At 40.3% G+C, this 12,235-nt stretch overlaps 1 protein-coding gene across 7 annotated transcripts in view; it reads right to left on the bottom strand.

The window, feature by feature from the left end:
• Window positions 1–12,235, bottom strand: part of LOC116313967 (pleckstrin homology domain-containing family A member 7-like) — a 134,590-nt gene that overhangs the window by 5,816 nt on the left and 116,539 nt on the right. For 6 of the 7 annotated variants that reach the window (XM_039614499.1, XM_031731824.2, XM_031731825.2 and 3 more), the window contains 12 exons: window positions 11,701–11,784; window positions 9,280–9,333; window positions 7,736–7,801; window positions 6,316–6,396; window positions 5,544–5,693; window positions 5,010–5,111; window positions 3,944–4,055; window positions 3,421–3,551; window positions 3,086–3,280; window positions 2,839–2,935; window positions 1,862–1,944; window positions 756–1,019 (listed from right to left, as the gene is read on the bottom strand). In XM_039614499.1, the coding sequence (XP_039470433.1) occupies window positions 756–1,019; window positions 1,862–1,944; window positions 2,839–2,935; window positions 3,086–3,280; window positions 3,421–3,551; window positions 3,944–4,055; window positions 5,010–5,111; window positions 5,544–5,693; window positions 6,316–6,396; window positions 7,736–7,801; window positions 9,280–9,333; window positions 11,701–11,784 (1,419 nt within the window). The remainder of the gene's footprint in view (window positions 1–755; window positions 1,020–1,861; window positions 1,945–2,838; window positions 2,936–3,085; window positions 3,281–3,420; window positions 3,552–3,943; window positions 4,056–5,009; window positions 5,112–5,543; window positions 5,694–6,315; window positions 6,397–7,735; window positions 7,802–9,279; window positions 9,334–11,700; window positions 11,785–12,235) is intronic. The other variant, XM_039614501.1, reaches the window with a different exon arrangement.

The raw sequence follows: 12,235 nt of genomic DNA, 5'->3' as shown, positions 1-12,235 counted from the left end.
AACAAGGCACTTGGATTTTGATTGAAGAAAAGAAAGCAGGGAGGTGGGATCATGATTTCTTTTGTGCCACTAGCATTGCATCGGTCTTCATTTCATCAACCTGAAAATGTATATTTTCTTTTTCTGACATTTTCCCTCACTCTTTTATATGCTCTAAATACCAAATCTCTACAAAATATAACTGTACAGCTGTATACTGAAAATATCACTCAGTAAATAAATAAAAGTGTACAAGTACACAGTATGTAGATGTACATAAATGGATTCTTTTCTCTACTTTGTGGTGACTAAAACTGAGACAGGAAGGCAGATTGATGCCTTCAGCTCACTCCTCTTCTCAATGGATTTACATTCAGAACTGTGTCAGTGAGGTCCCACCAGGGAGCAGTGGGAATAAAGTTCACTTTCACCTGAACCTTTAAATAATAAAATAAAATAGACAGGGCATCTTTTTTTTCTGGTCTGAAACTAGCCAAGCATCACCCACAATCCCCTGTGCTCCTTTTCTCTCCAACTCTTCTTAAAGTATTAACCATGCTAGCTAGCCAGCTGTAGTCAGTCCCGCCCTTTAGCTTGTTAGTGTTTTTGGCTACCATCAGTGGCTAGTGGTTACACAAGGCAGGCAGTGCTAGTGTGTTAGCATTTCCACTAGTATATTATGTGGCTGGGGGTTGGAGCATGGCATAGCAGCTCTGGTGGTGGAGGTGGTGCTCCCTGTGCCTGCTGCTGCTGCGGTGGGGTTGGGAGTAACGTACGGAGGCTGGAGGGTCGGAGGTGCTCGAGGGCAGCCTTGAGGAGGACGACGAGCGTTGGGCGGTGACGCTGGAGGCAGACAGGCCCGTGCTGGAACGCTCGCCCTGGCTGAGGTTCCTCTTGCGCTCCCGAACTAACGCTTTCTGATGGCGCTTCATTCGTTCCAGCTGCTCCTCCGCAGTCATTCGGCCTCGGGGCTGGCTGCTCGAGGGCTGCAGGACTTCGGAAGTTGATGACAGACACTCCAAGGCACTCTTAGGTCTTTCCTAGTGAGTAAAGGCAGGGAAAAACAGAACAAGGAAAGCTTTGGTATGACATGGGGATGTTTGGTTAGTGCTATAAGAGAAGAAGTCTGAATTCTCATCCTTAAATCCCAGTTTCTATCTTCACTCAGACCACATGTCCACTCTAACAGTTTCCCCTCAGGAGAGGATACAGTTCCACCCTAACCAATCATTAGAGATCAACTATCCACCTTACTATGAAGTCAATTAGATGCATAGCCATGCCAACATGCTGCTTTTTATTGAGATTGTAAAAGTGAAGTAGAGCAAAGTAAAAATTGTGGCTATGGCTGACAGCTGCTGAAAGAAAGCAAGCACTGGCTCTTTAAAATATCCCTCTTACAGCTTTACAGTGGTTTCTATCCCACCAAAATCCCTGACTGGCTAATCATTAGTCCTCACACGGTGCTAACTGGACCTAATCAAGAAAGCTTTTTTTCATCCACACTGCCAAATATATCAGTTAGACTGGACACATTCGAAGATCTGGACCCAGCCAATAAGACAGATCAAAAGTGGCAGAAAACAAAATTAATACAAAAACAAACAGAACAGTAAAATAGCAGAAGTAGTAAATGCAAAAGAAAAAACAATTTGCCTGGATACAGATGCAAAAAAATCTGTTTCTACTGCTGACACAGATGGTCCACAAACCGAGTGACAAAACTGGGAGAAAGTTGTAGTGGGAGATTTTTCAGTGGTGTCAGTTTGCAAACATGTCGTATTAAAAACAAACACGTAATTGAACATAAGATTAAAACAGGACTCACAATGAAACCAGGCTTTTAAAAACAGAGTTTGTCCAGCTTATTGTCTTTACTCACCTTTGCTGCAGAGCTCCCAGGTCCTCTCCTTAGGGTGACGTAGGATGAGATGGAGTTGGACTGGTTCTGTCGAGATGAGGAGCCTGACAGACCAAGACAATAACAAGAGCAGTAAATTAATTTAATGTAAAAATTGAAATCTCTTATGGAATATGTACTAGGAATATGGACTTGAATAAATGAATACAAATGTTGTGCTGAATGTCCTGCTGTCTGAGGGGTCAGGTGTTATAAAAAGAATCAACATTAAAAGATACCTTCATGTAATTGCCAAACTTAAAAACTGTTTACAAAATCAGATTCTTTATTTAAAAAAATGTTACATTTTAGATTTTAAGAATGTTAATTAAATTCCAGATGATCATCCACTGTCAAACATCAGCCTCCAAATGATGACAATTCTATAACTAAAGGAAGGCTTATTAGCGAGATAAGCAGCTTTGTGTAGTCAGAGTAGAAAAGCCCTGTGTAAGTACCAGTCCATGTACCATTTAATAACAGCATTTTTCAAATTTTAACTGATGAATACTCAAGTCTAAAGAGACTTCATCTTAGTTATTTTATTAAAATAAGTATTTCCCACTACACACTTCCTCTTTTAATCTTTTTATGGTTACACCTACATCTTTTACATCTCCATCCCATCACTGTCCATATGTATATAGCGCTGCAGAACTGTGCATGTTTCTGCAGCATGTTTGCACTGAGTAGGAGATGCTCTGTATCTCATTGTACAACTGTATAGTGACAATGAAGGCATTCTATTCTATTCTATTCTATTCTATTCTATAACACGCCTCTATTCTGTATTTTTAAATGTGTATGTAGCCAGGATTTCTTATGGTATTTAAAATATAATGTAACTAGACCACACAATGCTGATGGGAAATCACTGGCTGCATTAAAATTGTATAGGTCAACAGGAAACCTTTTCCAGTCAGATACCATATATCATTTACACATTACTTTTCAGATACCTTTACTTGAGAAATACTGATAGTCAGTGTCAGACCCAATGTTGTGGTGGTTTACTCCTGGCAGCTCTGGTTCACTCAGGTATGAACGCAAGTCAGTCTGAAACCAGAAGATTACACAGGAAGTTGGACTGGATAGATTTCTTTGGCTGCAGCGAACAATATAAAATGAGATATTTAACCGACCTAACCTGTAGAGAAAATACACACAGAGAATCAACACAACAACTGGGAGTAAATGGCGGCGTACCTTATAGTCTCCATTGACAACATATTGCCCACTTTCTCTGTCCCTCTTCCTCTCATCTGACTGGCGCTTCAGCCCACGCACCGATGTGTGGCGGATAACTGAGGCCTCTTTGGGGAGGGGCGGAACCACAGGCGGTATATCCTCATAGTCGTACTGGCGAGGCAGTGGTGGCCTGGGTGGGGCACTGTCCTCTGCCTGTGCAGCAACGTGGACAAGAAAGTACTGTTATTTTGGTGATAACATTTCATTTGTAAAATAGACTAAATCCAGCAACTTTGTGAAAGTTAACTTTCAGCTGACTCTGATGTTTTTACCAGCAGAGCTGTGGCACTCACCCACTTTGGCACGGTGCTGTGAGGCAAAGTATAAGAGTGGATGTTTGGGATGGAGCTGCGAGGAGGAGGCAGGATCTCTGCACTGGGAGAAGGCACTGCTGGTTCTGACACTGAAGGCACTAATTTCCTCTCTGGTGGGATGTGTGAATGCAGAGAAATCAGAATTTAGATTTTAAATGTAAGACGTTTTACACTGAGGTTTACACCCAGGCACAGGAAGAATTTCTTATTAATTTACACTGAGAGAAGGAGTAAGAGAAATACAGTTTCAATCCAAGTTTGACTGGAAAGTAGAAGAACAGGGAGTGAAAGTCAGTGACATAGTCAGAGTCACTGTAATAGTAATTACAGCACAATATGCACAGAATAGAAAATACTAAATATCAGACCATGTGACCATTTATAGCTATACACCTACAGGGTGTGTTGAGATCAAGGCCTTTATTGGATTTTAATGACTCTCTTCCTAACTGGTTATCATTACTAGCCCCTGCACTGGGTGCTCTGGTTTTGGGCTCTCTACCTGGGTTCTGTACAGAGTCGATGGTAATCTTGTAGTTGGCTTTGCTGGCACTCAGTCCGGCCATCACATCTTCAATCCTCCACAGCTCGCGCTTCATCTCAGCTTTCTCTTGCTGTATAACAACATAAAGACAAAATCAGCAGAAGGAATCTGACTCGGTTCACCTGATATTTGATGTGGTTTCATTTTGGCCTCATCTTCATTTACAAAATCGGGCCCATAACTGTAGTTAGGTCATGTTGGGATGATTTCCTTCTAATTTGCACTGGACTGGAAAATAAACGATTGAGATGAGCTACTACTTGTAGTTTTAGCTGTCTAAATGTGTAAAACCAGTCAATGTTGAACCGGTGCCCCAGCGTTTCAAAGAAAAATAAAAGGGCATATTTCTGTTCTTGAATGTTTCTTGCTCATACATATGACATATGTACATATACGCATCTACTCAAGGGCTTTTTTTACTTGGCTACATCTGGTAAAGGCTTTATTTTTTTTATTACCAAGGAAAATGTTCTACTGTCTTCCACTTTAGCTCTCTTTTTGATTTTGCAGGTCTTTTGGTGGTGTTGTGTTTGTCTGTGCATTCCCTTCTAAGAATTTATCAGCTGGTGATTTCTGCTCTCTCTCTGACAGGTCTCTTGTTTTTTCAGGCGAATGATGCCCTCTTCTACTTGCATCAACAATTCTCTAGACCACAACTGACCTATTGATTAATACTAAAAAGAAAGACTATTAAACAGGCCACACCTGACGATGAAACGGCTTGCTCTTCAGTTGTTCACTTATGTTTGAGCATATTATTAAACTATTTTTACACAGAGAGACACACACTATGTAAAAATCGCTGCAATTCTATAATTGCTGATGCAATGTTTCCATTTTACTCTGAGGGTGAGAGTCTGCACTCGAGTAATATAGTGATGACAAAATACAAAAAAATAAAATAAAAATAGTCTTCAAAAACCAAGAAGTGCCATATAAAATCCAGGCTATGAGTAAATGCCTGTTTTAACTGAAAATCCAGAACTAGCTTGGCTCTGCTCTAACATGCAGTAACACGTTTTACCTGAGAGGTGGAGCTGTGGTTCATTTGTGCCTGCAGTGCTAGCCTCAACTGCTCTACTGAATTCTCAAGCCTGCTGTACTCCTCCCAGGCATGTGCCATCTCCTGCATTAAACAAACACACACATGCAGAAAGACTTAATCCATAGTCCCAAGGTAAACAGGTTCAGGTTCTCTTATTTGTGCCTGTAGGGAGGTTTGATCTGCAGTCATCCATCCCCACATGCCCATTTCAGCCCCCCCACATAAAAAAACAATACAAACAAAAAACCCATAAGTCAATAATGGAGCACATTATAACATGATAAATAAATAATTAATCTACACAGTATCATGTAGGATATAAAGGCCATGAGCTTTTTCCTGTTAAGTTGTATACATACAGTTTGTATACACACACAAAGTGTATTAGAGACACACTGTCAAACATATGGCACATAATAACAAGCAGCTGCAAGCATTCAAACAATTGCATTCCTAGAAATATGTGTGGACTGTGAAATTAGTGTTTATACAATAACACTCAGTCATAGATACCGTGGAAATGCGGGATATTTGCGCCCTGATGGTCACCAGATCTTCCTGCAGCAGCCTCTGCTGGTAGGCGATTTTGTGGGCATGAGCTGGTTGTTCCTGGTACTTCTCCATCTGCTGATGGGACAAATCTAATACACTCTCCAGCTTGTCCTGAAGAGACAAGGTTGAGATCAGCATGAGATGAACAGAGAGCAACCGACCCCTGGCTTGTTTGTAGAATGCTGTTCTATAAATGGACACTTACTATTCAGCAGATAACTATTTTAAAATACCTCCAGGGGGCAGCATGTTTCCACAGAGCTGCGCTGCCATGAGATACCGACTGACTTTCATTAAAGTAGATCCTGAGCTGTATATGGTCAGACTTTAACTGCAGGCCTTACGGTACCCACATTATTTTGCAAATAACACTTTGTTGTATTCAGAATCTCATGAGGAATGTGTACTTTCATGTGGGGTTGTAACAGTAAAAGCTGAGGTAAATAAAGCGTCTGTCACTACTTCAGTCGACTTTCCTAATTATGACAGTAAGGGTTACATTTAGCAGGAAACTTGTTTTGACTCTGATGTGTGCTGCCACATACTTTGACAGCTGCTTTAAGCTATTAAACTCAAATATATTTCAACTAATTGCAGTATGGGGCACTTTATGTAATATTTCCTAGAATTTTGTAACACTTTCCATTCAGACTGATAAGCCAGAATCAGGCTGACTCATATGACTGACTACAGCGGTGGGTGGCTTAAAGTCTTTGTAACTATTACTGTGTACCTTGTCGTCCTTCAGGGAGCTGATCCTCGCCTCCAGATCCTTTAGTATGTTGTCCTGTTCACATAACCGACTCAACTTCACCTGCAGATGGAGACAAAGAGTCGAGTGGGCAGGGAAAGGAATGGAAGGGGGGTGCTTTGTACACTCACAGATAAAATGCCTCAAGTGCTCACCAAAGTGTGTGCGTGTATGTGCGTCTTGACCTCTGGTAATTAAGTGGCCCATTTGCTTAATTTACAACTTCCTCTTGCTTGTGTAGGTGCAGTGAATAAAAACGTCTCTGAGCGTAAGCGTGTGTGAGCATTATAGTAACATGAGGGCACACATACTTGTGTATACGTACGTCCATTTTAATGCATACGGGTTTAGCACACTTGAGATTTGCAGCCCTACAACTCTGCTGTCTCGTTTTGGTGTACTTAAAATTACTGTGAGTGAAGCAATTAAACAAAGTGGGTGCAACCCACCTGACATGTTTAATTACAGTGTCAGAGTCTCAGAGCCTTGTTAATTAATCTCTGATTGAACTGAAAGCAAAGGTGGGATCACTTCATCATCCTGCTTTAACACAGCAACACACCATGCATGTAATAAAGTTCAAAGTTAAAATCTTAATGTGAACAAAGTACTTCATACTGCATATATATTGTTTTTTCTTTTACACTCTACACTGGTTTTTATATTCCACTGAATAAATTATTAATCTACAAGTTGTCTCCATGGCGATGTTGTTGTTGGAGCTCCTCAAATATTCATTGCAGACAACATGCTCATAAATTTTAAATAAACAGTGTGTGTGAAGCAAATTGTGAGAAATACTTTCATAAGAGAAAACAAAGACAGTTTGAAAAGCTGCAGGGAATTATCAGCCTGAAAGACTATTAACATTCTCCGCAAGATTTTTTCTCCTTAAATCTAAGTGTCCACCCACACTTTTTTCACAGGATCCATATTTTGTTTTGCCTAAATTGCCCTCGCTTTTCTCCCAACTGAACCACAACAGTCAGAAGAAACTAGAATTAAGTGTTCCCTTGGCTGAAAGGCAGACAGCGAATGAGTGTTTGACTGTTTCATCTATTGCATAAAAACATTAAACCTGTTTATGAATATTCTGAATATGCATCAAATAGAAAAGTCCTTGAATATGTGTATATCTTTGTTCATTCAGGTAAATGCAGTTTGTAATAGAAACAAACAACGAAAAAAAAAAAAAACACACAGTATCACAGTATCCTGAAATGTCAACAAGTTCTTTGAAACAAACATTTTCATAACCAACACGCTTTTCACCGATCGGTCAAAAGGTTCTCGAGACATCAAAGTAACAACTGAATATTACCAAACACAACCTCATCACAGAGACTAAAGTGTAGTTTTGTTCATGTTTTTTTTCTAGTGCAGCCAACAAGCTCGTACTTACATCCACATCACTTTCTGCAACCTTGACAGGTTTTCCTGACTCCTTCAGTGCCTGATTTCCAGCTACCTGGAAATTCCAAAATTAATATTTTAAGATATTAGTGTTGTGGTAAAAAAAAAACAAAAAAGTGTACAACTCCATGGTACATCTGTGCTGAAGTAAGGGAAATGCAAAACACGGAGACCGGATACAAACTATTATGGGCTGCAACAGGCTATCTATGACACATTCCCTAAGCCTTGTGTACATAACAGTATGAGAGTTCTGCCACACAAAATCAGCTCTTGCCATGAACAACACAATGGCTATGGAGACTTTGAAGCTCTGCACAAAATGACTTATCTGTTTCCACTTGCCGTTTTTTTTTTGTGTGAAAAAACAGATGTTTGAGGAATGCACCATAGAGCGAATTTCAGGTGCCCACTGTGAAGTTTACTGGCGTTACGCTCGCTAGCTTTAAAAGTATCAAAATATAGCACATGTGCACCATGTTTAACACTAAAGGTCACTGATGACAGCTCTTTTTTATTTATGGTTAGAAGTTTTTCTATTTTGTTCATTTTATTTTAGGAGTGTCTTCCCTTTTTTTTAAAAATAAAACAAACAAATAAATAAACAAGACACAGTAGAGCCTTGCATCATTGTCAAGGAGGTGCAGCGTTTCAGAGACGATGGTAGAAGCAGCTGGCTTTTCAACCACCGGGCCACAGCCACAGCCACAACACATGCACTGCCGAGCCATCCCATGCCCATTATTTAACAGCGCCATCAACATCGCCACATGGTGGGAGGGGGTTGTGTGAACATGGACAGAAGACATCATATTCAGTTCAAGCTGTAGATGCAGTGCTGTAGGCAATGGGATGGTCTTTCTAGAACACACACTCTCTAAACGTCTAAACATACACACACCCCATACACACAGACTATTGAGCTTGTGTCCCTCTGAACACTAAGCAAACATGCACAAGCAGGAATCACACCCACAAACACAGCCATACTACAGACAGCTCTCCATCTTTTAATATAGTGCACATACTGGACATACATACATACATGCGCACATACACAGAGCTTACGTTCATTAGAGGCCTGAGAGGCCCAGCAGTGCAGTGCAGTAGTAAACTGTGAACTGCGAGGATCAGGGGCTCTAGAGCTCTGATCTGGGAGTCAAAAATCACAAAGACACAGAGCCGCAATCACAAAATGGCGGCTGCTTTTGTGAGATGCTTCTAAAACCACTCAAAGAGTTAGAAGATCACTGCAAGGATTTAGGGATGTTTGGTCCCACACAGATGCTTGAACATCTCCTTTTGTAGCTACAACATTTGTAGCTGTCTCCGCTCAACAGATCAACAAGGGCCAGAGTGAAGGAAGTGGCTGTCAGTAAGAATCACCACGTGTGTTAGATTACACTAGAGACATTTCAAATCAGAAAAGGCGCAGCTGAAGGGAAAAAAAAACACTTAAAGTAAAGGAAAAGATTTATTAAAATAGCTAACCGGAATCAGCTGATCAACTTTGTCCATCATCATCTTTCTCACCTTTAGGTCCAGATACTCCAAGTCCTTCTTCAGCTGCATATAGGTGTCATCAGCCTAGAAGATGACAAATATGCAAGCTTGGATTACTGATTTGTGCAAACAGGAACTAAACAATCCACTGAAACATCAATCTATAGAAGCATCAGAAACAATTAATTTTGTATCCCGGGAGATTGTGGTATCAAATATGATGTGTGACTTGCTGTTATATGTCTACGCGGACATGCACCACAATACACTGAGACACACAGTAAAAATGTGTTCATTTATTTCATGATCAGAGAAGTTGCAATCATCACAGGACCAGCAGAAACCAGATCTCTTAGAAGAAGTAGAAGATCTTGAGATATTGTTGAATTCAGCTTTGAATTCAGCCCGTATGTGTCACTCAAAAGTAAAATAGAAGCAAGAAGTAGAAGAAGCAAACTTCTATACAGCTGAAAATAAGACTCACGCATCAGAGGACCAAGCTGAACAACACATCCACAGGTTGCCAGTTTGCTAAAGCATGGGATGGCTTTGTGGACGTCGAAAAGAGAGCAACACAACATGCCATGAACAGTATCAGTAGAAGCACGACATGGAAACTGACCAGCCAAGAACAGCACATGGACAAGAGGCGGATGGTTCTCGATGCTAAGCAAAGGAACTTTAAAGTAGAAGTTGCCACTAATATAAGGATACTAGGATCTTATTGAGTCTTTTGGTTGGGCTTCATTCATCATCTGAGTTTTCTTGATCACCATTTCAGATTTTATATGTTTTTACAGTTGGTAACTTTTCAATACAGTATAAAGACTGTTTAGATGTGAATGGAAATAGGAGATATCAGTATCGGTGAACACTGAAAGCCTCGGTTCAATTTAAGTACTTTTAGGCAGTATAATACCCTTGGGATGATGGCGTGTTTGAGACTATAAGCTGATCCGATACTGTATAACCTGTGTATTAATGTTTTTGGGTTTCTAGTGTGAAAAGCACAATCACTGAGCATCCAGAATTGGTGATGCATGATCGGCAGGACGAGGAGGGTTACAAAAATTACTTAGGATTGGAGAAATGCAGCTGCTTTCACTATAGAGAACTTCACTTGACGTTTCACTTGAAGTTATATAATAGAAACCCATAGGCACTTTAAAAATAGATTTTCTGAAAATTACCACCTGACCTTGTGGTGTGGTGTCTCAAGAGAAAATGTCAGGATGAACTGGTGACTAAGATTACTTACAGAAATTTGAATGCAAAATCAAAAGGTTATTTTCACAAAATCTTGTCAAAGGTTTTTTTACACTGACCAAAGAAATCACCACCAATGCAATATTTTTTTTTCTGTAAACCAGTACTGTAACCACTTATCTTAATTAGGATTGTTTTCTACAGGGCAACACTGTGGTCTGATTCCTAGCACACAAAAAAAGCAGTTCTGGATTTGAATTTCAAACCCAGAACCTTTTTGTACCTGTGCAGGTTCTCTCTGGATACCTCAGCTTCCTCCCACAGACAAACTGACTAACCCTACCTTCCACAGTGGTATAAATAATGTGCATAAATATTGAACCAGAAAATGCTAATAATGCATTACATTAGGAACAAATTAAAGAGTTATGTGTATAAAATAAGCTATAAAACTGAAATGGTATTTATGATTTAAGACTAATGCAGCCCTGCACAATTTTTAGTGGCAACCTCTACAAGTCCCTGGTAAAATGAGGGGCAGACAGGCAGGCGTGCCGCATTAGCCCCCACCTGGGTGTTGCAAGGGCCAAGTGATGCTGAGAGGCCCATGTGTCCAACATGGGACACGGGAGAGGGGCCGGCGCTGAGAAGGGGACTGGTGCTAGTGGTGGTAGCACTGAAGAGGTGGTTGTGTTGGAAAGGATCTTTGGGACCATTGAGCCGCTGGAGCTGGGCTAACGTTTGCTGGCGTGCGGAAGCCATCTTGGCCTGATGGCGGCGCAGCTGAATAAGGAGCAGAGTGAGCTCCTCGGGCTGTCACATGCATCACAAGAGATTCAATCTAGCAAATCTTAATACTAACCACAAAAGCTTCGCTCAGACTGCTCTTCTTTAAATACTATAGGTCACTTCACACAACTAATTGGCAAATTGTTACGTCGATGGCTAATTTGCAGCTAAAATAAGGAGGATGAATGGTGCTGAAACAAAAGGCAGGAGGACAACAACATAGGCTACTGCCAACTGGTCAAGAACAACAACAAAAAAAGACTTATTAATGACTGGTTTATAGCAATCAAAATTCACTCATAGCAGAGAAATATTCCCCGAGTCACTGACTTATTGAGATGGAAACGCTATGTATAAACAACAATTTTATACAACCTTTAAAATTCCCATTTTCAGCGAATTAACATTATATTTCAACTAAAAAAAACAGTTTCTATGTTTATTTGAGAAACTTACCGTTTTGCCATGAAGGCTGGGTGCACTGACTGTGTGAGTGATGTAGCTGGATGGAGGCATTGATCGTCTCTCAACAGTAGCAGCCTATAACACACAGACAACACATTCATGCAGACTGTTTGAAGAAGTAAGATTAAAATTTCATATTAGACTTCATTCTTATTAAATATTTATTACAGATTCAATGCAGTCTTACTCTAGACGCTATTTTCTATAACAAGAGTGAATGCAGCACGCCACAAATCTTGTTTTAGAAGATGCAATGTTTGATGGGATCTTAACATCAAAATGCTGTAATGTCTTTAAATCTCAGGGCAAAATGTGTGTGGATGTAATTATCCATCATTTTTCACTCTATATTAAAAGTGGTGTATTCACACACAAATGGGCAGATGTTAATTTACATGCTTTGAATAAGTGAGAAAATGTGTTGTCAACTATGTATAATGTATACATTTCAAGTCTGCTTTTGAGTGAGTGAGGATACAATGAGGCACAGTTCCAACATGTGCCTACGACGTTCAGAATGACTAAC

This window comes from Oreochromis aureus, linkage group 7 (assembly GCF_013358895.1).
Source record: "Oreochromis aureus strain Israel breed Guangdong linkage group 7, ZZ_aureus, whole genome shotgun sequence".
Taxonomy (NCBI): Eukaryota; Metazoa; Chordata; class Actinopteri; order Cichliformes; family Cichlidae; genus Oreochromis; species Oreochromis aureus.
Note: the sequence above shows the minus strand (reverse complement) of the source record. Positions and strands in the feature narration are given on the sequence as shown.